The sequence below is a fragment of the Gopherus flavomarginatus genome, chromosome 2 (assembly GCF_025201925.1).
Source record: "Gopherus flavomarginatus isolate rGopFla2 chromosome 2, rGopFla2.mat.asm, whole genome shotgun sequence".
Classification (NCBI taxonomy): domain Eukaryota; kingdom Metazoa; phylum Chordata; order Testudines; family Testudinidae; genus Gopherus; species Gopherus flavomarginatus.
The window spans coordinates 91,330,535-91,357,227 of record NC_066618.1 but is presented as its reverse complement, the minus strand read 5'-3'; the positions used below and the strand labels follow the sequence as shown (position 1 = coordinate 91,357,227).

Here is a 26,693-nt window from a genome sequence, read left to right as displayed (position 1 = left end):
TCAGGAGTACTTTGGGCTCCAGTGCCCTCTGCCCTCCTTGCCACATGTTTGCTGAACTTCAGTGCTGGAGACTTTGATCTCCAAGGTACCGAATCCTTTGATGCCTTCTTCCAGTGCCTCTTCCTCAGCAATGGAGCGAGAAACCAGCATTGAAAGTCCACCAAAACAGGAAGAACACTCCTGACTGAAGCACCATAATGTGCTGAACGGGGAGACTCTGAGGGTGGGTGCAGCGCTGCCTCCATCAGAATGTGTTTTTAATCTGACCTCACGGTCCTGTTTTGTTCTTAGTTAAAAGTTGTTTGGGGCGGCCAAAGGAGAGGAGCTGTACGTCTGGGTCTTCGATGGCAATTCAGTGGGGGTCCCTCACTCCCTCTCAGAGCGAAGGACCAGCCGCCAAATTGCTGCCAAAGACTGAAGCGGCGGAGGTAGAGCTGCAGATCGCAATCGCGGCTTTTTTTTTTTTGCTTTTTGCTGCTTGAGGTGGCAAAAACCCTGGAGCCGACCCTGGACATGAGCCTCTCTTTGGCACTTCAGGAACCTGAACTGTGGATCACTAACTGGTATTGGCTTCTTACAGGCATCAAAGGGCCTGAAGCCTGGTGATTGAGGTATGCACTGGTACTGGGTACAAGTACGCAAACAGTGGCAACCGAAGAGTGCAAAAGAAGTACTCTGACAAAAGAAATCTACTACTAAAACTATACTAACACTCAAACTATTAGCTACTAATGAGTACCAACTAGATGCAAATGTAAAAGAAGGGAAAACCTGCAGTAACAAGATAGAACACTCCAACAACGGTCACGGGAAGTAAGAAGGAACTGAGAGATATAAGAGGCGGCTCTGCCATTTATACTGTTGCACAGCTGTGCAAGGCAGCAGAGGGTAAATGCACTGCCCCAAGGGAACTGTGGGAAAAATCTCTGACAACAGTGCACTGGGCACATACACCCCTGAAGCAGAACTGATTTGTGTAATGACTCAAAGAACTTACTGTTCTTCTTGTCTCCTTGGCAGTCACTAAAAAGGATTGAATTTGTGGGAGACTCCATAAGTATATATCTCATATTCAAAAAGGGAACGTTCTGAAAAAAAAAATCACAGATTCTGGGAAGGTAATTAACTTGATTTTTACCCATGAAAGAACCATAGATAATGTATGAGCCAAAAAACTCTTGAGTCTGCAAGATCTGGGACATAGATGGGATTTCTTTCATTTTCATCAATCATGTTTCCCAGGAAATGTATGCAGAAGCTTCAACCAAAAATGAAACCGCAGTTCAGTTGGTCTTGATTTAATGAAGGAATTATAACAATAATATTTTAAACTGTGCTGCTCCTTAGGAAAGCAGACTTTGGGATAAAGAAAACTCCCATAAGTCTTCAACACCACTCATGGCAATAGTCATTTTGTAGCCCAGTGATTCTCTTTGCACCTTTTCTTGTGGAAACAATTAAGTTTAACCATTTCAAAGTATCAGGTGGACTCAGCTGCAGGCTCTTGCTATCTATTCCTTTACAGAGGAACCTCCACACTGAGAAGAAAAGGATTTAGTCTCATGGTACTGCATCAGTGGGAAATCTGTAAGTGGGCTTTTAAAAAGGTTAAGTCTTTCTTCATGGAGCTGTCATTTACCTGAGTCACCCCAGGTCTCAGCATTTAGTGCCTGATTTGTTCTAATCCTAATTTGAGACACCTGATTAACTCAAACAAAATCCATCCTGTTCAAATTCACTCCTCAAAATGCTTCTAGACTGAACTAATGCAATCAGAGCTTTAATTCATCCTTCTGCTGACTTCAATGGGGTTACAGCAGTTACAGTCCTCAATAATTTTCAAGAATGAAGTCAAGGAGGCTACAGGTCCTCAGTACCTTTGAAATCAGGCCTTTTTTTAAAGGAACTGAAACATGAATTTAGTAGTTTAACTTTAGAAAACCTACGTTTAAAAACTGTGGCTATCATCTTTTAAAATGGGGTCACATGCCATACAACCTAAGAATACACGTTCATTAAACTGACTGTTTTGAAAAGTTCCAACTCATTATAGACATGGCACACTATCCTGGACAGCAAGTACATTTTTCCAAAGTGCTCTCCAGGTTAAGCAAATCTTTCCTTCTATTCCATCTGACATATAATGCAGCACTGTGATGTGACTGATTCCTGTACTTCTAAATATGCTTTCTAATCTGAACAAATTAACCACAGACCTACATACACTGAAAATTATCCTATGTGCATCCGTGGTAAAAATCTCAAATACACTCAATACCTATTGTAGCAGCTATGATGGCAATGATAATGGCAATAGTAGGGGCACTCCAGTTGAGCTGCTTGCTGTAAGGCCTTTATGGATCCTTCTCTCTGCCATGTGAAATGTCATCAGCTCAGAGTTTAGCTCAGTTGATTTATTAGACAAATATATAACAAAAATCTAAATGTATAGCCAATACTGAAATCTTTATAGATCAATCTTTTTATAAATAAGGAGATCTTTGTTATACAGTATACTAAAATAATCTTGAGAGCAGATTTTTAAGTATCCTCACAGTCTGCCTCTTTCAGTGTTTTTAGGTAACATACACCAGTAAGGAGCTGCAGAATGTAAATCAATAGAGGGTCTGGACAGTTGGCAAGCAGACACATGAATTTATCCTCAAGCTTCCTGCTCTCCAGCTATTTTTCACAAAAGCTAATGCTTCAGGATAATCCTTTTTAGAACTCAAATACATGACATCCTCGGTACAAAATTTCATCCTGTACTGTCACTTTGTAATGAATCGTCCTGGGGACTGCAGCATCATACTGTGCTAGATACTTGGAGAAGCGACGATTCAGGAAAGCACTTAAGCATGTGCCTAAATTTATGTGTGTCAGTAGTTCCACTGAAGACATTAGGACTACAAACACGCTTACAGCTGGGCATGTGAATAACTATCTTGCTGAATTGGGGCCATGTACTGTAATTTCATTTGTCTTCTCCAGGCACAGCAAGGAAAACTGAAGGTCCAAAGCAATCTTTGTTTAGAAGGGCAAATTTGAAAGAGACTCTTAAATTGCATCCACAGAATCTGCACGAACATTACCCTGCATTTATGTGGATAAAAACTGACACTGTGTGTAAACAGGCATACAAATTACTGTACTTGCATATTTGCTGAGTGCAATTTAGGAGGCTACTTTGAAAATAAGGCCCAGAATGTCTTTGATTTATGGGTTTTATGTCTCAAGCTTATCATTATTTTGTTATAGTTGTCTGTGTGTTTAATCAGAAGTAATAAGCCAGATGCTTCAAATTAAAGAGAGATTTAAAAATCTATTCCAGTCCATAACAATAAATTCTGAAACTGGTCTAGGTCTGAGAGAAATGAGATTTATTTTACAAAATCTAAACATACCTAATAAGAACTTGGAATTTAATCTTTAAGTCATCTAAATATTTTCATGAGGGAAAAATACAGTTATTTAACTAGAAACTGTGGTAGCACAGTAGCAAGTACAAACTCTGAAGTTTTGGATAGAAGTATTAATTTAGGGTTTGATTTTATGACTCTCACTGGGGTTGAGAGTCATACTTACTCTTCTGAGTAGTTCCAGTTAAATATTTTTATATAACAACAAAATGCAAATGATTGGCCACATCTGTCCCGTCCTTACCAGGAATAGTACTTACCAATCAGAATATGAGTAGGACAATCTGGCCCTAAAATCTGAGTGTAATATTTGTATTTTGTTGATTAGATTAAAATATTTCAGAGAAGGTTCAGTTTTGGAGAAATTTTCTGCAATGAGTGGGAAAAAAACCCTTACCACACGTGAACATTTAAACAGCTGCATGAGATGACACTCAACAAATCTGCTTCAGAATGTTGAAAAATCCTGAATGGCTGGTCAGGAGATAAAGATGACCTGGTTCACGCTGCTTTTTTAAAGGTAATTATGCTGACTTCTGTGGAGTTACTACTGATTTACACTAGTGAGAAAAGACGATCAGGTCCTTTCTGTTCAAAGTGTGCTGTTAAAAGTCTTTCATAAAGCAACATGTTGTGCTGACATAAATAGAAAACAGTAAACTTATTTGTCAAGCTAGTGTCTTGATGACTACAATCATAATGTGTCTGTTTATTTCTTTCTCAGATGCTGTATCTGTGTATGATGATTTTACTCTTCAAATAGCACCTGCATCAAGAGCATTAGCTACACTCAAATATACTCTTTTACCAGGCATACATTTGGAATCTACAAACCACAGTCAGCAGCTCATCCAATAACTCTCATAAAGAAATATTACACAATGAGGGCTGACTGAAAGTCTGAGACTTAAGATTCATATAAGTCTGTCCTATTATCTTCTAGAATATGTGAAAACCTCTCCCTGAAATTAAATTGCTTTTGCACCAAGTTCTTCGTGAGCCTAGCAAGAGTTTAATTCACTTTAAATAAGAAAATGAAAGAGGGCAAAAAGAAAACAAGACAAAAACAAAGTTTGGAGGAAAGGCACTAAAAACCAGCACAGTAAAGGAAAAGGCACTGGCTGTAAAACGTTTCATTGATCATTCTTGCACATATCCAAAGCAAAAACCACTCACTGGAAAGTGCATCTTCCTCAAACTACAGCAGTAGCAGTAGATAGGGCCGGCTCTGGCTTTTTTGCCACCCCAAGCAAAAAAACAAAAAAAAACCAGCGTGGCTGAAGCGGCAATACAGGGGAAAAACAAAACAAAACACCGCACAGCCGGAGCTGCAAAGCAGGGAAAAGCACGGAGCCAGGGTGCAGGGGGACTCCCTGTGCTGCAGACATGCCCCAGCTAGTGGAGAGAAGAGGGAGGGAGCGGTGGGAGAGAGAGAAGGTGGGTGGTCAGTGCTTCAGCGGGTGCTCGCCACGTGGCCCCAACTGCTGCACCGCCTGCTGGGAGGGCTCTGCACCACTCTGGTCAGCTGGGAGAGAAGAACGCGGGCTGCCCTGCCGAGTTTGCTCCAGGGCGCTCCCCTCCTCTGTGCCACCGCCGCCCCCTACAGGGTGGACGGTTCAGCGAACCAAAAAAAAAAAAAAAAAGCGGCCGTGCCGCCCTAGGATTGGGCAGAATGCCATCCCGTAGAATCTGCAGCCCTAAGCACGAGCTTGCTTGGCTGGTGCCTGGAGCCAGCCTTGGCAGTAGAGGAGCTAATAGAGAGGGTGACCATCCCTGCTGGCAGCTTTAAGGTGCATGTGTTCCTTTCCAAGCCTATCCTATAACTGACCAAAGGAGAAACAACGAGGAGTCCTTGTGGTACCTTAGAGACTAACAAATTTATTTGGACATAAGCTTTCATGGGCTAAAACCCACTTCATCAGATGCACAGAGTGGAAAATACAGTAGGCAGGTATAAATACACAGCGCATGAAAAGATGGGAGTTGCCTTACTAGGTGGGGGGTCAGTGTTAACAAGCTAATTCAATAAAGGTGGAACTGGCCTATTCTCAATAGTTGACAAGGAGGAGTAAATACCAAGGGAGTGAAAAATCACTTTTGTAGTGCTAATGAGGCCAGTGCAATCAAGGTGGCCCATTTCAAACAGTTGACAAGAAGGTGTGAGTATCAGCAGAGGGAAATTACTTTTTGTAGCAACCCTGCCACTCCTTATTCAGGCCTAATTTGATGGTGTCAATTCCCATCTTTTCATGTGCTGTATATTTATACCTGCCTACTGTATTTTCCACTCCATGCATCTGATGGAGTGAGTTTTAGGCCACGAAAGCTTAAGCACAAATAAATTTACTAGTCTCTAAGGTGCTACAAGGACTCCTAGCTGTTTTTGCTGATACAGACGAATACGGTTATCCCTTTGAAACCCGACAAAAGGATGTGTACAACATGAATTTTCACACAGGATTGGAGAACGAGCCTTCCTTGCACTTACTTGGCAGGAATGGCTCCTGTCCCGTGAGGCTTGGCCCAGCTGCCCACTCCAGGCATTGCAACATGGTGCACAGAGTGCAAAGGTGCTGTGAACCCATTCACCATTTTGCAATGCAACTCACTCAAATTTGGCTCAGTCCCCCTCCATCAAGACAGAGAGCTGGTTGGGCCAAACTTAAATGGCACTGTGACCCTGTGAACCACATTGCAGTACCCAGAGTTTGGAGTTGGGCCCAGCCCCACAGGACTGGAGCCGCCACTGCCAGGTAAATACGGAGCAGGTTCACTCTCCAGGCCACCATCAATGACCCATCACCCTTTCCCTCCCTCAGTTGCAAAACCTATGCCACTAACTATCAGCATCCAATTATGATGCTGTGGGCCAGATTCTAACCTCAGCTGTGGAATTACAACACGCTAGTATTGTAAAAAAGCAGTGTGAGATTAGAATTAGGTCCAGTGGTTGATTTATTAGCTAGCCTACAACAGTTTATTTTTTTTTCTTTTTTAGTGAGAATGTATCATTTACAGCTGCTTCACAGAAGGACTGAGCGCATCCCAGTAGCAAAATGTGCCTTCCAAAGTGGGTCATTGATGGAGCCAGAGCCATTTATTCCCTCCTCTCACAGACTTGCCAGTAAGGGACTATTTTGGCTTCAGCCAGCGATATTAGGGCGGCGCTGGTACTACCACGTATTACCAAAGTTGCCTTACACTCCCCATTAAAAGATCCTGCGTTCAGCAGCTTATAGCTTTGCCAGACTTTAACCATTTGGAGTGAAATTTTCCATACTGGCTGTCTGTCTCAGTCTGAATTATTATTACTGAAATTTCCACCAAATTGGTTCAGCCATTTCCAAGAATGAAGCTAGGGAAAAACTATGTCTCCACCATGTTAAAAAATTCTTGACACCTTTCCTTTGAACTGTTCTATGGCCCCCATACTTTGGAGCAGGACCTTGACATTTGGGTTGACCTTTGTATCAGCGATGTGCTTTTTGCCAGCCCTGGGAAAATCCACCCAAATCTGGCTAATTTACATGCCTTTGAAAAATCACAGTTCTCACATGCGCAGTAGAGATCTGACAGAGCTAAATGGCTAAAATCTCCCAAGACTGCCATTCTTACTGAGCATGTTTGAGCCTCTCACAGTTCCTGGTGCTGACTGGACTGTGCATGTGCCATCCATACAGAATGACTGAGCATGCTGTACCCCAGAACTATGTGGACTCAGAAGAACTTTTCCTGTAAAGGCTGCTTTCCAACAACTCTGGCCCAGGGTGGGGTTGGGCACTGGAACTGAGAGCAGAGAGCCTCTCTTTCCAGTACTCTCAATGAGCGTTCCCTGCTGGAACCCAGGTAGCGTGGAGAACAAAGCAGTCTGATGTGAAAGAAGATGAGACAAAAGCTGAACAGTGGGAGGGAAAGGAATTGATTAGGACTAGGTGTCTGGTGAGAGAGGACTGGAGTCGGGGAAGAAATTGTGAGTGGGAGTTGTTGGGTGGGGTCACTGGCTGGACAAGGAGACTGGGAGACAAGTCTCTTCCTAATTAAAGACTGTATCAAAACACATACACACAAGGGAGGTGAATTAAGGTTGCACAGATTATCTTAATTTTGATATTTCCTACTTTTGCAACCTTAATAGCATTATTTTAACATTGTTTTGTGTGTAAAAACATTCTGTGAATGACACCTGGTGTAAGTTCATTCATCATCATACAGAAAGGGCCCTATAATTTGTTCTTCAGTAGATATGGGCATTTATTTTCTCTAGTTCACTTCCAACTTTTGTTTTTGTCATTTTAGATTTGAGAACTGAGCTTTGTTCCAGCCTGTTAGTCTGTGTCAGCTGGAGACATGTCTTTCTCCTGATGCAGAAGTCCTCGTGCTGAGAGTTAAGCAACTGCATTGTCCCTTTTGCTGGTCACCCTATGCACGCAATTAGTAGATTTCAAGCAGTACACAACACGGCTGCTAAGATTCTATCTGGCACCACATGGAGCAAGTACATGACAACAGGGTTGGCTCAGTTTCATTGGTTGGTGGTAAGAGTCTGCATTAGATTCAAGGTTCCCTATAGACCTACAGAGCACTTTGAAATCTCTCACCTTGGATTTGGTCACTTCAATCCTTCCATCCCTACCTTCACCTCCTAGTGCTGACTGTTACCGCAAATATTTGCCTTGGGATTCCCTGAATAGAAATGTTGGGCATCATGGCACTTGTTCACTCCAAAGCTGAACAGACACTTTTTCTCTCCTTTGCGTCCAACTGTTTGGCACTGCATCCTCAATTATTAAACTGTTGAAGATTTTCTGTAAAGTACCTTGAGATGCCTAGGTATGATAAGGTTCTATGTAACTTGAAGTTGATATATTAAATGAAAGATAGTTGCCAATTGCAGAGAATAGAAGCTACTGTGCTATCATTTTTGCTGTCTCTATGTATGTATAAGGCAGCGAGTTTGTCATGGAAGTTACGGATTCCATGACTTTCCGTGACTTCTGCAGCGGCTAGTGTTGGCTCAGGGGCTGTCAAGCTCCTACTGTCATGGCCCTCTGCTCCTAGACAGAGGTGCTAGGGCGCTCCACCTGCTGGCCACACCTGCAGGCTCTGCCCCCGCAGCTCTCATTGGCTGCGGTTCCTGGCCAATGGGAGCTGTGCAGCTGATGCTAGTGGCAGGAGCAGTGTGCGGAGCCCCCTGGCCCCTCTGCCACCTAGGAGCTGCAGGGATGCATAGAGCAGGTAGGGATCCCCAGCATCAGTGCCCGCCCCTCCCCCCAGCACCAGCCAGGGTCCTTGGCCGCACACTGCTACCCACCCCCAGAGCACTAGCTGCTGTCCACTCCCTCCCCAGAGCACCTGCCGCACCCCTGGGCCGCCCCGTACACCAGAGCACCCAAGGTTTAGTCAGGGGTATATAACACAAGTCATGAACAGGTCACAGGACTGTGAATTTTTGTTTACTGCCTGTGACCCGTCTATGATTTTTACTAAAAATACCCATGACTAAAACATAGCCTTATGTATGTATAACAAAATCTCCAAGGAGACAGAAAGTACAGCACCTAAACTCATGCCCAAATATTTGTTTTAGGCTCCTTCATAGAAAGGAAAAAATACAATGAGAAAAGGGTTTTCCCTTGTCAGCACCTAAGATGGAAACAATGTTCATCTAGAGTTCAACCTAAGCACCTTGGTCTTGCCTTTGTCTCTGATGCTCAGGCTAAAACTCTATCCAAAAAACCATGTACAGAACAACATTGCAATGCTGTGATATCATTCTTAGTGCTACTTTATGATTTAAGCAGCTCCCTTCGCTCTTGGGCTTGGAACAATTAGAATTTCCAGATAGCTCAGTGGCAAATATTTCAGGCTCACTATAGTGCAGCATGGCCAGTGGGCAGTCCATTCTGACTAAGAATGAATTAAACTCATTTATATAACATAGTTATAAGCTGAAGACTAATTTAAAGCTTTCAAAATTTTCATTCAGTTTTGCATGTATCGCTTGTCCTTCGTAGAAAGTTATCATGAATCAACTAAAGTCAAGTATATGATGTAAGGTTGAATTTTTGTCAAGGCTTTGGACCTGCATCAGGACATGCAAGCCATATTACCGCCACTGAGGATGTTCACATACACTTTGCATCCTCTCTCTATTCTGCCTGTCTGCTGTATTCTTATCAGCCTGACTGTTATTCAAAGATACAAGAAAGCTATTCACCGAAATAGACAGCAAGCAGCATAATCATAGAATCATAGGACTGGAAGGGACCTCGAGAAATCATCTAGTCTAGTCCCATGCACTTATGGTAGGATTTAGGATTATCTAGACCATCCCTTACAGGTGTTTGTCTAACCTGCTCTTAAAAATCTCCACTGATGGAGATTCCACGCCTCCCTAGGCAATTTATTCCACTGCTTAACCACCCTGACAGGAAGTTTTTCCTAATGTCCAACTTAAACCTCTATTGTTGCAATTTAAGCCCATTGCTTCTTATCCTATCCTCAGAGGTTAAGAACTACAAATTTTCTCCTTCCTCCTTGTAACAATCTTTTATGTACTTGAAAACTGTTATGTCCTCTCTGAGTCTTCTCTTTTCCAGACTAAACAAACCCAATTTTTTCAATCTTCCCTCATAGGTCATGTTTTCTAGATCTTTAATCATCTTTGTTGCTCTTCATGGGACTTTCTCCAATTTGTCCACATCTTTCCTGAAATGTGGCACCCAGAACTGGACACAATACTCCAGTTGAGGCCTAATCAACACTGAGTAGAGCAGAAGAATTACTTTTCATGTCTTGCTTACAACACTCCTACTAATACATCCCAGAATGATGTTACACTGGTGACTCATAATTAGCTTCTGGCCCACTATGACCCCCCCAGATTTCTTTCCGCAGTACTCCTTCCTAGGCAGTCATTTCATATTTTGTATGTGTGCAACTGATTGTTCCTTCCTAAGAAGAGTACTTTGCATTTGTCCTTATTGAATTTCATCCTATTTACTTCAGACTATTTCTCCAGTTTGTCTGGATCATTTTGAATTTTAATCCTATCCTCCAAAGCACCTGCAACCCCTCCCAGCTTGGCATCGTCCGCAAACTTTATAAGTGTACTCTCTATGCCATTATCTAAATCCTTGATGAAGATATTGAACAGAACCAGCCCCAGAACTGATCCCTGCAGGACCCCACTCATTATGCCCTTCCAGCTTAACTGTGAACCACTGATAATTACTCTCTGGGAACGGTTTTCCAACCAGTTATGCACCCACCTTATAGTAGCTCCATCTAGGTTGCATTTGCCTAGTTTGTTTATGAGAAGGTCATGCAAGACAGTATCAGAAGCTTTACTAAAGTCAAGATATACCACATCTATTGCTTCCCCTCAATCCACAAGGCTTGTTACTCTGTTAAAGAAAGCTATCAGGTTGGTTTGACATGATTTGTTCTTGACAAATCAATGCTGACTGTTAATTATCTTCTAGATGTTTTCAACTACATTGTTTAATTATTTGCTCCATTATCTTTGCAGGTAAAGAAGTTAAGCTGACTGGTCTGTAATTCCCCGGGTTGTCCTTATTTCCCTTTTTATAGACTGGCACTATATTTGCCCTTTTCCAGTCTTCTGGAATGTCTCCCATCTTGCATGACTTTTCAAAGATAATCACTCACAACTCAGATATCTCCTCAGTCAGTTCTTTGAATATTCTAGGATGCATTTAATCAGGCCTTGGTGGCTTGAAGACATCTAATTTAACAAGTTAAAAATTACTTAGACCTTTCCCTGTTTTAGCCTCTGATCCTATCTCATTTTCACTGGCATTCACTATGTTAGACGTTCAATCACCATCAACCTTCTTGGTAAAAATCAAAACAAAAAAGTCATTAAGAACCGCTGCCATCTCCCCATGTTCTGTTATTGTTTTTCCTCGCTCATTGAGTAATGGGCCTACCCTGTCCTTGGTCTTCCTCTTGCTTCTAATATATTTGTATAATGTTTTCTTGTTACCCTTTATGTCTCTAGCTAGTTTGATCTCACTTTGTGCCTTGACCTTTCTAATTTTGTCCCTACATACTTGAATTATTTGTTTATATTCATCCTTTGGAATTTGACCTAGTTTCCACTTTTTGTAGGACTCTTTTTTGATTTTTAGATCACTGAAGATCTCCTGGTTAAGTCAGGGTGGTCTCTTGCCAAACTTCCTATCTGTCCTACTCCATGGGGTAGTTTGCTCTTGTGCCCTTAATAATGTCTCTCTGAAAAACTGCCAACTGTCAATTATTTTCCCTTTAGACTTGCTTCCCATGGGATCTTACCTACTAATTTCCTGAGTTTGCTAAAGTCTGCCTTCTTAAAATCCATTGTCTTTATTTTGCTCTTCTCCCACCGACCATTCCTTAAAATCATGAACTCTACCATTTCATGATCACTTTCACCCAAACTGCCTTCCACTTTCAAATTCTCAACCAGTTCCTCCCTATTTGTCAAAATCAAATCTAAAACAGCCTCTCTCCTACTAGCTTTCTCCACCTTCTGAAATAAAAAATTGTCTCCAATACATTCCAAGAACTTGTTGAATAATCCTTGCCCTGCTGTGTTAATTTCCCAACAGATGTCTGAGTAGTTAAAGTCCCCCATCACCACCAAGTCCTGTACTTTGAATGATTTTGTTGAAGCTTTTTTTAAAGAACTATCTACCTCTTCTTCCTGGTTAAGTGGTCTTTAGTAGACCCCTACCATGACATCACCCTTAGTTTTACCCCTTTCATCCTTACCTACAGATTTTCAACAAGTCTGTCTCCTCTTTCCATCTCAACTCTTCTATACCAATATTCCAGTCATGCATATTATCCCACTGATGCTTTGTGATGCCAACTATTTGCAAACTAGTTGTTTTTATTTACTGGCATTTTGAGTTCTTCCTGCTTAGCCTTTTACATTTCAATACCATGTCCTTGATCACAAGGATACAGCAACAGCAGAGAGAAGGGAGGGCCTGGCACATGTTCTAGGTTTGTTGTAGTCTCCTAATAGTGAAGGTAGAATTTTATTGGGATGGCAGACTTTGTTCTGGAGAACTGATATATTTCTCCAAGATCAGAAGGACAGTTAAAAAAATAACACAGGTTAAACTGAGTGTCTGTCAACCCTGACAGTATCTTTTTGTCTTATGCCCTGAAGTCAATGGGGAAAATCAGTACACTAAGCCTTCTACAGGTTTTTCTTGTTGTCCTTTTCATAGTAGATTGTTATTCTGAAGTTCAGAATTCTGGAGTTCAGCTACAAATGGATGAATTTTGCTGCAGTATACTACACAAAACTTATTTATAGACATGGAGGGCCAAATTTCAAAAAATAGCCACCTAAATTTATCTTACCAAATTCAGACAAGTCTGGGTCAGCCTTTGCTTATTTCATCTACACGGTCCACCTGATCAAATGAACTGTATATTTTCCACGTTCCTCTTCTTATTTGTCTTGGTTTTGTCAAAGCATTTATGTCACGTGTGAGCTGTATTGTTCTCTACAGAGCCATGTAACGTCATCCTACACTCAGCATATTAAATAAATAAACAAACAAACAACATTATGTAGTTATTAGCTGACCTATATGCAGGACTCCTCCCCTTGTATCTTTCACTTTTATCATATTATATATTGTTGCATCTCCCCTCCCTGTCTATCATTACAAGTTTGCCAGTGGAAACACTTTAAGGTAAAAAGTAGCCCTTAAACTCTGCTTACCATAGGTAACTGTTTATGCAAAATACACATTTGCGTACAAAACAGCTAGTTTGTCAGGCAAACAAATCATGCATTTGTAAGTATATATTTTGTGCACACAAATATTATTTTGCACACATAATTCACCTGTTTCTGTTAACGGCACAAGGATTTTACAAGTATCCATTTATAACCATTTAGGCTATGTCTACTCTACAGGTGCTGCAGCGGCACAGCTACGGCACTGCAGTTATGCTGCTGTACCACTGTAGCATACATGGTTCCCACGGTTGCGGATAGGGTTTTTCACTGTAGGTATTCCACCTCCCCAAGCAGCAATAACTACGAAATATTTCTTCCTTCAACCTGGATGTGTCTACACTGGAGGTTAGGTCAGCTTAACTGCAGTGCACAGGGGGTGTGAATTTTTCACATCCCTGAGCACCATAGTTAAATTGATCTTAAGTATAGACCAAGTCTTAGCCAACTCCTGAGTGCACTTGCCATTCTTCCCCGGCTTCATCATCCATTTAGATTTGTGCCATGACACCATCCTGGTAGTAAGAATGTGAATTTATTTAGTTCTAACATCCAAAACCACTTTCAATGCAATGCTCTGGAGAAAAGTATGAATGACTAGTACACATTTAAATTAGATACCATACATATGTGTATACAAAAAGAATGCTGACATGTTTGTCCCACTTTAAAAATCATTCTAAACAGATCTCTCAATATTACCTTTCTAATGTTACCCTGTTTTAAAAGTGCACACATCAATAAAATAATTCATTAAAGAGTTGATTATATTTTAGAGAAATCTGAAAATAAGTACAATAATAAACAAATCATGTTTAGGATCTCCTATGTTTAGAATGACTGATCATGAGAAATAAGCCACTTAACAGAAACATAATTAAGTAAATAAAATGGAAAGCATCTTATGGGGCACTTTATTAAACTACAGTGCATTTGTTTACCATTCTTACTCTCAAAATAAATTAACGCCATATCATAGTTTCCAGCATCATAAAATCTTACCAGAAAATGTGTCATCTGTGTATGCAATGTATTTTACATCCAATATAATATTGTTTGATATATCCAGTAATATTTTTTCTGAAATTCTAGGAAGTCTTCCCACAAACGGTAAGTAATTACCAAATTTTAATCAACTGGCACTAAGTCCCAACAATAAAAACCTTAATTAAACTGAAATATCCTAACCTTCATTTCTACCTAACCTTCAACTTTCAGAAAGGAGGTCAGGTTTAAAGTCCTCAGCTACCTCATACATATCATGTTATAGCACCAGATCTTTTTAATTCAGGAGAAATTATTCACCTCAGCTGTTCTGAAGGGAAGCCCCTGGAAAAAAAAATCTGAAGAATTACAGAATCCTATAAAATTATCAGATTTGATTGAACCAGGAAAAAATTAAAAGTATTTCTAGAAAAGTGCTGTTCATTTACTAATCAGAAACTTAAAAAACATAACTGGAAACACCTCAGTCAATTAATCCTTTTCCTGCAGACACAAGGTATGAGTTAGATTTGTTCTGTATTCGAAATACAAGTGAATATTTTTCCTTCTCTTACCAGTTTTGGATTTCTGCTTTGTAAGGTGCCTGTGGTTGGTAAACATTGTTGTGGAATCCTGTACACCTGTCCTTTCCTCCAGGTCAGATTCTGGGATGGGAGTACAGCCACCTGGTTGAAAATATAATAGAATACCTTCATGTGGAGCATAGGCAACCAGAACATAAACAAGAACAAAGGATGATAAACAAAGTGGCAAGAGTCCCAAAGAATGTATACAATTGGAATGGCGTGCAGTTTAACCCTTGGTGAAAAATACTTTGAATAGAGAGTGAGCTACTACCATTCTGTTTAGTATATTGATTATGCCTTGGTGATTTCTCACTTTACTCATTTGTGCCATGTAAGGAATGTGTTAAACTTATAGCGTACGTAAAACTCACTTTACACAAAGGATAGAAATAGGTCTCAGCATGAATTGTGTCACGTATCCAATCACTGGAACCTGGTACAGTAATAAAAGATCGAGCGTGTATGAAATAGTTCTACAGTGAGCAAAGCCTGGAAGGACCATTAGTTTGCCACAGAGGGTGTTTCATGATGATATTTTTTTGGACGTGTAATTATACACACTGATTGTCAATACTTTCTCCTGTAGCACCATGACATATTGCACTGCCCAGCACCACACTGCCATGCGGGATGCTTGAAGTCAGAAGTGATCCCAGGATAGGCTGACATAATTTCTCTTTTGTAGTTTTCAATATTTACCTGTATGACTTCATGTAGCTATTCCACTTGTCTACCTCACTGCATGTTTAAGTAACTACCTACAACTATCTCTTTAAACATATATAAATTGTTATTACAAATTTTAAGAAAGGGAAAATCTAGTACAAGTATCACTGAGCACAAAGGAACCAGCTGTCTACCAGTGCCACTGCTCGCCTGGAGCTAGCTGCAGCAGTTTGAAATGGATTAGGATGATTCAAGTCTGTTTGAAAATGCTGCTATCAGTGCCTCTGGGAAAGGGCTGCTACTCAGGAGTAAAGGCCTGAACCTGCTGGCTCATAATTGTCTCTTTTTTAGGGCGACTTGAAGAAAGCCAGAAAACAAAGGAGGAGAAGGAGACACCACAAGCAGAAGGCAGGAGGGGCAGAGCAACGGAAATAGGACTATGGGAGAAATATACTTTCACGTTTCACATTTTCTTGCAGGATGTGTGTGGCTAAAACAGAAATGAACACCTATGCATAATCACAAAAAACTGGATGCATACACAATATCACACACAGCAAGCACAATCCTTTTACATTTCAGCACCATGTCCTTGATCACAAAGATGGATCAACAGCAGAGAAAAGGTGGAGTATGCACATAGCTAATAAGATAGCATACAGCATGAGTGTTGAGCATGCTGTCTGTTATTTTCAGTAGAAAGCTACATAGGCAGCTTCCATTGTGTCCATGTAGATCTGGAAGAAAGGAAGAACTTATGAAGTTACTGGGTTTTTACCCCAGCTCAGAGATTGTGGTCTTTCTGAAACTTTTCTCAGGGCCGAAGCGATGCATATTTGATGCATTTTCTCTTTTAATGCAGCAGTGCAGGCCTCTCTTAATTTGCGCAGCAGCTTCATATCAAACATTGATCAAAAGTCCATGAAAGGCTTTGTGCTTAACTGCAAGCATATGGTCACCTGCTTAAAGTTAAGCTCTTGCTTAAGTGCTTTGCGGGATTAGGACCTAAATGTACAACACACACTCTGAGTGAAAATTAGTGCCTTCCCAAGATCACCACTAGCAAGCAAACAAACTGCATTGCCTGGTGTTGAAAATCATCCTTTATTGTCTACTGAAAGAGTGCATTGTTTAAAACATCATATTAACTTCTAACTCAAAACAACAAAGATGCTTACTGTATATAATACATTTCCGCTGTTGTGAAAATAAATGTTTTATTCCATGCCCCATGAATGGCATACCTGATTTGTGGCAATATAGCATCTCTTTCATTGCAAAATAAAAGAACAAAGCATTTGCAAAAATTAAATACGCCAGTCCAGTGGTATTGGAGAGCATTCTGCCTGGCAGAAAAAACAGCTTCTGCAGCAACTTTGGGATCCCTGATTTTTAACACAGTGAAGATCAGACATCGTGAATATTGAAAATATACCAGATCATCAGTTGATGTAAATCAAGGTGGCTCTGCTGAGTGCAATAAGCCTATGCTGATTTACACCCAGGGCCGGCTCCAGGCACCAGCCCAGCAAGCAGCTGCTTGAGGCAGCCAACAGTGAGGGGCAGCACATCCGGCTCTTAGGCGGCGGGTCCCTCACTCCCTCTCAGACCAAATTGCCGCTGAAGACTGAAGCGGCGACGGTAGAGCTGATCACTGTCGCAGCTTTTTTCTTCTTTTTTCTTTTTGCTGCTTGGGGCGGCAAAAACCCTGGAGCTGGCCCTGTTTACACCACTGAAAAACCTGACCCAGCATTCTTGGTTTTCAAGAAAGGGAGAAGGCATGAGCTACTCTACCCCAATATGCCCTGCCAGCCAATTTGTGATGTGTCATGGACTCAATATGTCGTGTCAGAGGTGGCTGAATCTCCTGTCCTTTCAGTTCAGGGGAAGAGGTTTGAGAGCTAGTGGCAAACCTAATGTGAAAAAAGAGAGGTATTAGCACAAGCAGCGATTCCTAAAATGTCCACCACAAAACAGAAGTGGGTAGGGCAAATCTGATAACAGGAAATACGAACATTATGATATGTTAATCTACTGTAATACATTGCTACTGAAAAACATATTAAATATAAATATACATATATCCAATGAAAATAAAGTATTTGTTATTCTCCAGCGTATCTAACTCCACCTGCAAACTGTGACTGTAAAATGTAAACTATATGACTCAAAGAACTGGAAACTATTCCTCTAACCACTTCAAATTAGGATACTTGTAATTTTTGTTCCACAGATAAAATCTATCCTGTTAAACACGAATCTGTAAACACATGATAAATCATTAAAGAGCCATACAAATAACAACCTGAGAGTGGTATCATGTATTAAACATTGAGATTACGAGTGAAAAGTCACATAACCTATTAGTGCATATTGGGTTTCTGGAGACAAATAAAAGAACTTTGAAAAGTTTGCTCTGAAAACTGACACTCTATAGGTTATGTGGCCTTGAGAATTAATGGCTTTTGATGCCAAACTATTTCATTAGTCATTAACACTATTTTCCAGTTGATGGTAACTGAATCAGAGTCGGAAAATGTCTATTTGCCCTTAGGCACCCCATGCTATTGGTTGGAAGGAAGCGGGACTTCCTGCTCTTGGTTTTGATGTCAGAGGTTTGTTAAGATTTACTTGTCAACTGATACTGTCAAAACGTACCAGCACTAAAAGCAAAATTCATTTTTTCCATTACCGTACTTTCCTGATAGAGAACAGTTAGAACTGGAATTTCACCATTTAAACTGGGGGACTGCATAGGTTACACACAAAGCAAACAGGCTCTGAAAGAACTGGAAAACATACTATCAGCCTCATTTACAACACATACATTCAACATATTCCCTACCCTTCAACAGAATTTGTCGTATACCGGTATTTTATGTTGGGTCACTTTACCTGCTGTTATATAAAAACAAGACATTATTACTATATTGTAAGTGTAGACACTGTGATTACAGCTGTACAAGACACAAACAAAAACACGGGGGTGAAATCCTGGCCTCACTGAAGTCAGTAGAAGTTTTGCTATTTACTTCAGTAAGGCTGGATTTTACCCTTGATCCTTGGACCATTTAAGCTAAAGATCAGACACCACAGAAGATGGGGATGCCATAAATTCTGAAATTTTTCTCCACACACTGGGATGACGGTGGCATTATATTGCTGAGGTTTAGCATTTACTCAGCTCATGGAAGAAGTGAATTTTCAAAAAGGGATTTGAATGAAGATGAGGTGTGAAACTTGTGCACCAGGAAGGGCAGAGAATTATACCTCACATTTCTCAGAAGAAGGAAATGACAGATGCACTGAGGTGCGTATCACTGGCGGAAGGAAGAAGCAAGATGGGGAAAAAAATTGAGATGTAGGATTTCTTTCTTACAGTATGTGACAGAGTGCTCAGGTCAAATAGATGGGTCAGCACTCTGATCACAGTAGCCTTAATTAGTTTCCCAGCAACAGCTAATTGAGGAAATAGCGAAGAAGTAACTAAACAGATAAGGAAGCTAGATGAGTCAAGGAACTAACTGGCCCATCAGCTGATGAGCTTGATAAAAAAGCAGGAAGGAAGCATCAGGATGTGGGAGGACGGCGTTAACTGTGCCCGCACTGAAGGCCATCCCAAGGAAGACAGATCTCTTTTCCTCACAAGGCCCTGATGAACAGTGGCTGAAGTTCATAGGGATTAGGACTGGTGTGTTGCACTGTACAGGTGTTGGTAGAAAGGAATAAATTATACAGAGTGGACACTAAACGAAGAGCAATTCCTGGGGTGACCAAGTACCAGGGGAGGGGGAGTGCAACACCTGCCATATCACACAAGTGATCAATTTTTTCTGAACACAGAAAACCAATCTTCTGTAGAATACTATGGTGCTCCATGTTTCCAGAACCACTGAACTCCATCACCACAAGAATACACGGCTTTCTGTCTGCCATGGACACCTTCAAGAAAGGAGAGGTGTCCACCTTGGAAAATATTAATTTTGTTTCAGTGTTTTAGATATGCTATATAAGACCCCTGTTAAAGAGTATGTTCTTACATATGATGCTAGCATTTTCAAGGAAGTTCCATTGAAATTCAATGGTAGCTGGGCTCCTGACTTCCTTAGCTACCTGTGAAAGTCACAGTCTAAATGCATACATACTATAAGTTGACTTTCTTTTGTTTCTATGTGGTTTATCCTGCATCCCTACCATATGGATACAATTTCTACTGATTTTGGCATTAATGCTCCCTGTACAAAATATATAATGGGTTGCGTATCAGATAGCTGTACATTGCCTGTTATATGCATCCTTACTATGAGACTTATCCCATCCCTGTAAAAACCAAGATGGATTTTGCCATTGGCTTCAATGGCAACAGTATCAGTCCCTTTGTATTTCCTGGAATCAGGAGGGAAACACGTACTGGTATATGGTTACTGGGAAAATTTTCAGACGTGTCTACATAGTTTAGGAACCTATGTCTCATTTTCAGAAGTGATTTAGGCATTTATGAGTCTAAATCTAATTGAAAATGCATAGGATTAGGCCCCTACGTACCTAAATCACTTCTGAAAATGTGACTTAAATGCTTTTGAAAATTTTACCCAGTGTCAATCCTGTGCCAAAAAAATACTCATTTTTATGTATACATGTGCAAAAAGGAATACAATTTTATTCATAAAGCAAATGTTTTTTAAAGCAGGGCTTTAACATTAGTAATGAAGACTGAATGTGTAATGTTGCTATGCTGTGGGAACAAATTCTTGGAATATTTACAGATTTGCTTGGATAAATAATTTTTTCATGTAATATATATTGTTCTTACCACAAGTAGAGTAAATCCACCTAGAAGCTACATGTCTATGCCTCCACTCACACAGGACAGAGTTATTAATGTATGGTGTGTCTCTTACTGCATTTCAAAATGGAAATGGACCTGCTCCAAATTTCACTGAACGCCATGGTAGTCATTCAACTGACCTGAAAGGGAGCTGAATCAGTGGTGAATATACAGTTTAAACTGCACTTCATTCAGTTTTTACCCTTTGAAAACATTTTTCACTTCATAGGACAAATATCACCAAACTGAAAATATCATTACAACTCCAAGTCCTTCACACCTTCGGACTGCATGGGTGCTAGTCAACACGTTTAAATCTGATAGATCTTTATCTTTACATTCAGACAGTTCTCTTTAAATTGTCATGTTTGTGTGTGTGTCCCTGCGTGTGCAAGTGCATTTTGTTTCAGGGGTTCCCACTGATCATCTATTTTAGCAACCTACTATTATGAACTTCTGTCCATCCCAAGGACTGAAAAAAATCATAGTAGCATAATCATTCACATCCACTGATAATTATTTAAGTAAACTATATCAAGCAGAAAAGTGAGCTATTTACCAAAAAAGCAAGAACAGCATATGAATCTCAGAGATTGGAAGTGATCCAGGTTGAGAAGTTCTCCAGATGTCAGTCTATAAACAGTGCTTCATGAAATGAATTTCCCTATTAACTGTTGGCAAGAACAGAACCTCGAATATGTTATTGCATTATGACCCACTCTTCCCCCTTTTCTGTGCAGCTGAATTCTTGTCTGACACCTCAGATCTTTTATCAGTTGTGATAAATCCAGCACTTTGGGCAGGCAAACTGCGGTCAGCAAAATTGTTTGATAGGGTACGATGTTACGGCCAAGTAATTGTGAGCTTTCTTCACTGAAGGAAATGAGACCGCTCTTGTTTATTTTTACTACATCTGTTTTTGTAACACATTTAGTTCTTAAGTTGGAAAGAGACACACACATCCAAAGGAAACAAACATATGCTATCTACTTTCTCTTTAATTAAAGTACTGACAGTTTTGTTACAGAGTCCCAGCCAATGTTTTTTCACGTTAACATAGTTCTTAAAGCTCAAAAACAGGAAAACAAAAGTAGTAAACAGCTGTAGAAAGTAAAGGAGCTTGGCAGGCAGGGCCGGTGCTACCATTTAGGCAGCCTAGGCAATTGCCTAGGGCACCAGGATTATTCGGGGGGGGAGGGGTGGCACGTTGCCGGGGGGGCGGCAGGCGGCTCCGGTTGATCTGCCACAGGCATGCCTGCGCAGGGTCCGTTGGTCCGCAGCACCGGTGGAGCTGCCGCAGTCATGCCTCAGACGGTCGGCTGCTTGCATGGCTCCAGCGGACCTCCCGCAGGCATGCCTGCGGCAGCTCCACCAGAGCCACAGACCAATGAACCCTCCACAGGAATGACTGCAGCAACTCCACCGGAGCCGCGGGATCAGCGCGGGTGGTGGCCAAATGGCCGTGCGCCTAGGGCGCGAGAAACCCTAGCACCGGTCTCCCACTGGTGTAAGCAAACACTGAGTCATGGTCAATGTACTGAAGTCATTGCAGTGTGAGACTGTGTTAGCTACATTGACCCTAACAGTCCTCAAGCAGCTGTCCCACAATGCCTGAAACTGACCTCTCTGGACACAAATGTGAACTCCACTGCCCAGGAGTCACATAGACCTGAAGCCTTTTCACACCCTTTAAAAACCCCCAATTTTTTGAAATGCCCTTTCCTGACTGTCCACCTTGGCAAGCACACCTACCAGCTCTCCACTGTTGTGTGCAACTGCCCAACTAACTATGCTAGCTACATGCTCCAGATGCACTCTGGCCTGGTGCAGACAGGAGATATTGGCTCTCCTGGGCCTGTGGGAAGATGGTGCTCTGCGGGTACAGCTATGGACCAGCCATAGAAAAGTGGACATCTACAAGCAGGTTGCATGGGATGCAGGAGAAGGGGTACAACAGGGATCTGCAGCAGTGCCATATGAAAGTGAAGAAGCTGCAGCAGGCATATCAAAACGTCATGGAGGCCAACAGTCAATCCGTTGCCAAGCTGCAGACCTGCAATTTTTACAATGAGCTGCATACCATACTTGACATGTGACTGGGGGAATCCAGCTCTGCTACGAGCCAAGATCTTTGAGACTTCACTGCAGTCCAATCTGTCATGGCACTCAAGCACTGGCAAACCTGATTCAGGGGAAGGTGCCTCAGGTAAGTGTGTAAATGTATTTCCCATTGCAGTGAGGTACTAATGGTGCCCCCAACTTAACAGGACACCTCTATTGACCTTTCATTGTCTTACTCATATAAAAAGAGGTAGCATTATCTGCTTTTCAATCTGCTGCAGTTAGGTGGGGACTGGAGGGGGTGGGAAGGCCATGCGGATCAGTTTGTTTATGTACACAGGGAAGTCCTTACGGATTTCAATACACTTTCATGAAGGTACTTTGCAATTCTCTCTCAAAGTTTTCTAGGGACAGCAGCCTTTCATCCTCCACTGTAGACACTTTCCCATGCCAGTAAGCAAGAACTTCGCAGGCACTATTTCAGTAAAAAGGCTAGCAGCATAAGAGGCCAGGTGACTTTGGAAAACCAGCAGCAGCTGTGCTCTCTGTGACTTTATTACCCTTAAGAGTGAGCTATTTACCAAATATCAGCTAAAATCACCACCACCTGTGAAACATGGTGCCAGTACTCAGTGCCATTGCCCTGTACTCATAGATTCATGCAACTGAGTAACTGCCTCCTCACTTCCCTCACCTCTCCTGGGTCATACTCACCATGGCCCGGGCTGAAGAGCAGAATTGTCAATGAGCATGTCTTGTTCAAAGCTTGCATAAATGTAGAAAAATAGCCCTTCTTTTGATGTACTCTGTAGCCAGGTGGACTGGTGCCAAAATAGAGATATGAGTGCCATATATCGCTCCACTGCAGTTCGGAACCCCATTGCTTCAAATCCATCCACTATGTCCTGCATGTTGCCTAGAGTCACAGTTCCATGTAGCAGGAGACCATTAATGGCCCTGAGCACTTGCATAACAATGGCCCCCACAGTGAATTTTCCAACTCAAAAATGATTTCTCACTGACTGGTAGCATTCTGTTGTCGCAAGTTTCCACAGTGCAATCACCACTCGCTTTTCTACTATCAGTGCAGCTCTCATTCTGGTGTCCTAACACTGGAGGCCTGGGATGAGATTGGCAGACAACTCCAGGAATGTGGCCTTGTGAATCCAAAAGTTCTGCAGACACTGCTCGTCATCCCTACCCTGCATTATGATGCAACCTGAACAGTCTGTGCTCATTTCTCAGACCCAGAAGTGGTGCTCCATGACCTGCAGTTGCCCTATAAATGACACCAACAACTTGGAATTGGTTCTTGATGTGTTCCATAGCAATTTGTCCTCCACAAAATTGTCATATTCCCCGCTGATTCGGTTTTTCTTTCAACTCTGCAAATATCAGAGTATCGTGCATCCTGTATATTGCAACACTCATGACAATAATGCAGAAGTGTGCAGGCTCCATGCTTTTGTCAAATATGGCAGGCAGCAAGAAAGGCCATCCGGGTTCATGCAGTTTTTTTAAAAGGAGAAAAATTAAGGGATATAGATGGCATTATGGGATGGAGAAAGTTGCATGATGTGAAATTGACCCCTTGCTCCCAGTCTCACCTGCATGACTTGTGTCTGCCCCACCATCCACTCCCAAAACTTCCCAAAACACAGTGGACTGGACAGTGGCAAGTTGCACACAGAGATAGCTATCCATAGTGCACCATGCTGTGCAGCAAAACAAGCACTCCTGGAGGGTACGCACAATGCCATCACGAGGAGCTAAGTATGCATGCACACAAGCAATATACTGTGGCAGCTTTATGCCAACATAGTTTGCATCGGCAAAAGCTTATAATATAGACATACCCTAAGTAACTTTTGAGATCGGAGTGTGGGAAGATAATCTACAACCGTCATGCAAGAGCCTAGCAGGTTTGTATGACATGTGGAGGTATTTTGGGTACAATGACTTCTTTTGAATTCATAAGTTGTCTCAACCTGTAACAGTGCAGCGGATTTTGGCAGAACATTCTCTTTTATGACAGCACATATGCTGTTTAAGTCGTCAAAGCCTCTTGGCCATTTTTCCAGGAAGAGGTTGAGTGCATGTGGTATGCAAGTCATAGGAACGGCATTGGGAAATGCCACTAAAAACTGATCTAACAGCTGTTTTCATTAAAGAAGCATTATGAGACATCATGCAAAAAACTCTGTCAAAATCAACTTTCTGTAGTACCCTTAGTAAAGCATGGCTGAGAGTGGAATAATTTTAAGCTATCTAGCCATTCAATATCTAGCAAAAGAAGTTTCTTACAAGCTCTGAAAAAAAGGATGAATAATTATAGCTCCCTTCAGCCACATAAGTCTGTTATTTCATCCAACAATGTATTCACCTGACAATCATGCACTGTTTGGAAAATAAGTTCCTTGTGTTCTAGTCTGAGTTGGAGAGGTAAATATTTCTTAGTTGTGCAGGACTTGGAAGAGTTCCACCTTCCTTTGTGTAATGGCATGAAAAATCAGTTTACAATGAGGCCTTTACAAGGGAAATATCAGCTCAGACAATAACTTTTGACAAATGCCAGCATAAAGCTATCACAGTATCCTTCAGAGTGCATTGTCTGACATAAACATCCAGTTTTTGTTGTTGTCTGGGACTCAGGCCCTCCACCTTTATTTTTAGAGTGTCTTCTCCCCCAACTATATTTTGTATTCAGCATAAATGTGTAGGGCTTGTTTCACAAATGTGAAATACCATTGAAACGGAACAGAATATTACTGCCAGCAAATTCAATTATACAGATTTTCAGGGTATAACTATGCTCATTCAACTATGTAAACCATACTTGACAGCTGTATTTTTGGAGGGGTGGGGTGGTGGGAGAAGGGAAAGGTTAGCTTTTTCAGTAGTCTCCCATAATAACTTTTATACCATGAAGGTTTGGCTCTCTGCAGAATATGTAGAATATGTACACATCATAAATACATATTTGTATATATAAACAGAGTGCATGCTTTGCTGGCTAGCTGCACTACAAAAATGGCTTAAAATAAATGCCCAAAAATGAAAATAAACCCCCTAAAACCAGAAGCCTTAAGTATAATTCAGAAATTTCCTTTCTAGCATCCCTCTCTGTACTGCTTCTACTGTCTTCTCAAACATTATACAAAATATTACTTCTTCTCAATGTGAGAATCAAATGCTGCATCAGCTCTTCCTGCAAGACTTCTTACCACAAAAACCCCTTTTCTCTTCTGATCATCAACACCACTTGGCTTCTCAGCATACTTGTATGTCCTCCCTGGCATGCTGCACTAGAAAGACAACACTAGTGGAAAATCTGAATTCTACTTGAACTATTAACATGCACTTCCATCTCACTTAGAATCTGATTACGCATAGTCTACCTTGCATTGCATCAGTGTTAATGGACAAACAGTATGGCTGCTAAATTAAGGAAGCACATAATGCCAAATCATGCTGTCATAAACAGATAGCTAAGGGTTAATGTTCTTTTACCTGTAAAGGGGTAACACCAGTAATCTAAAACACTTGACGAGAGGACCAATCAGGAAATAAGACTTTTTTAAAATCTGGGTGGAGGGAAGTTTGTGTGTGAGTTCTTTGTTCTTTGTCTTGGGTCTGACCCTCTCGGCAATGAGAGTGATTTTTCTATCTCCAGCTTTCTAATCTTCCGTTTCCAAGTTGTAAGTACAAAAATAGTAAGACAATAAGGTTTATATTGTTTTCTTTTGTATTTACATGTGTATAGTTGCTGAAATGTTTTAAATTGTATTCTTTTTGAATAAGGCTGTTTATTCATTTTTCTTTTAAGCAATTTTGCGTAAGAAATTTTCATGAGGAACCCTCACATCATTCTATGGGGAAGGGATCAATTTGTCCTCCAGCTGTGCAATAGCCTGCAGGATATGCTGTTTTCCTGTCAGGTCCCCAGAAACCACATGGAGGATATAGAAGGCCACCCAGAGGTTCTCTGCCTCTGCACCAAACTAGGCCTCAGTGGCAAACTTGGTCTAACTTGTTGCTCCATTTATTTAACCTATTTGCTTTTGAGGAATAGAGACAGAATTGCATAACGTACAGTCCCAGAGCCTTAAAATTCCATCTTATCCTGCAGAAAGTTTGTTCATTTACAAGAATATATTGCTACTCAATAGATTTCACCCTGAAGGGCAAGTGGGACTTTAGAAGTCTGGGGCTTGACTCTGATTTCACTGACACCTATGTAGAACAGGAGTAACTATTGAACCCAATGGTGTTAAACTAGTATAAAAATGGTGTATGTGAAAAAAGAATCAGGTTCCACCACTGCTATTGTTTAAGGCTACGATTATATCACAGAGGTCATGGAAGTCACGGAATCCGTGACTTCC

General features: G+C 41.2%; 1 protein-coding gene across 7 annotated transcripts in view; it reads right to left on the bottom strand.

The window, feature by feature from the left end:
• The window catches only part of BBS9 (Bardet-Biedl syndrome 9), a 487,370-nt gene that overhangs the window by 142,996 nt on the left and 317,681 nt on the right, over positions 1 to 26,693 (bottom strand). For all 7 annotated transcript variants that reach the window (XM_050937932.1, XM_050937931.1, XM_050937937.1 and 4 more), the window contains one exon: positions 14,742 to 14,852. In XM_050937932.1, coding sequence (XP_050793889.1) covers positions 14,742 to 14,852 — 111 coding nt within the window. The remainder of the gene's footprint in view (positions 1 to 14,741; positions 14,853 to 26,693) is intronic.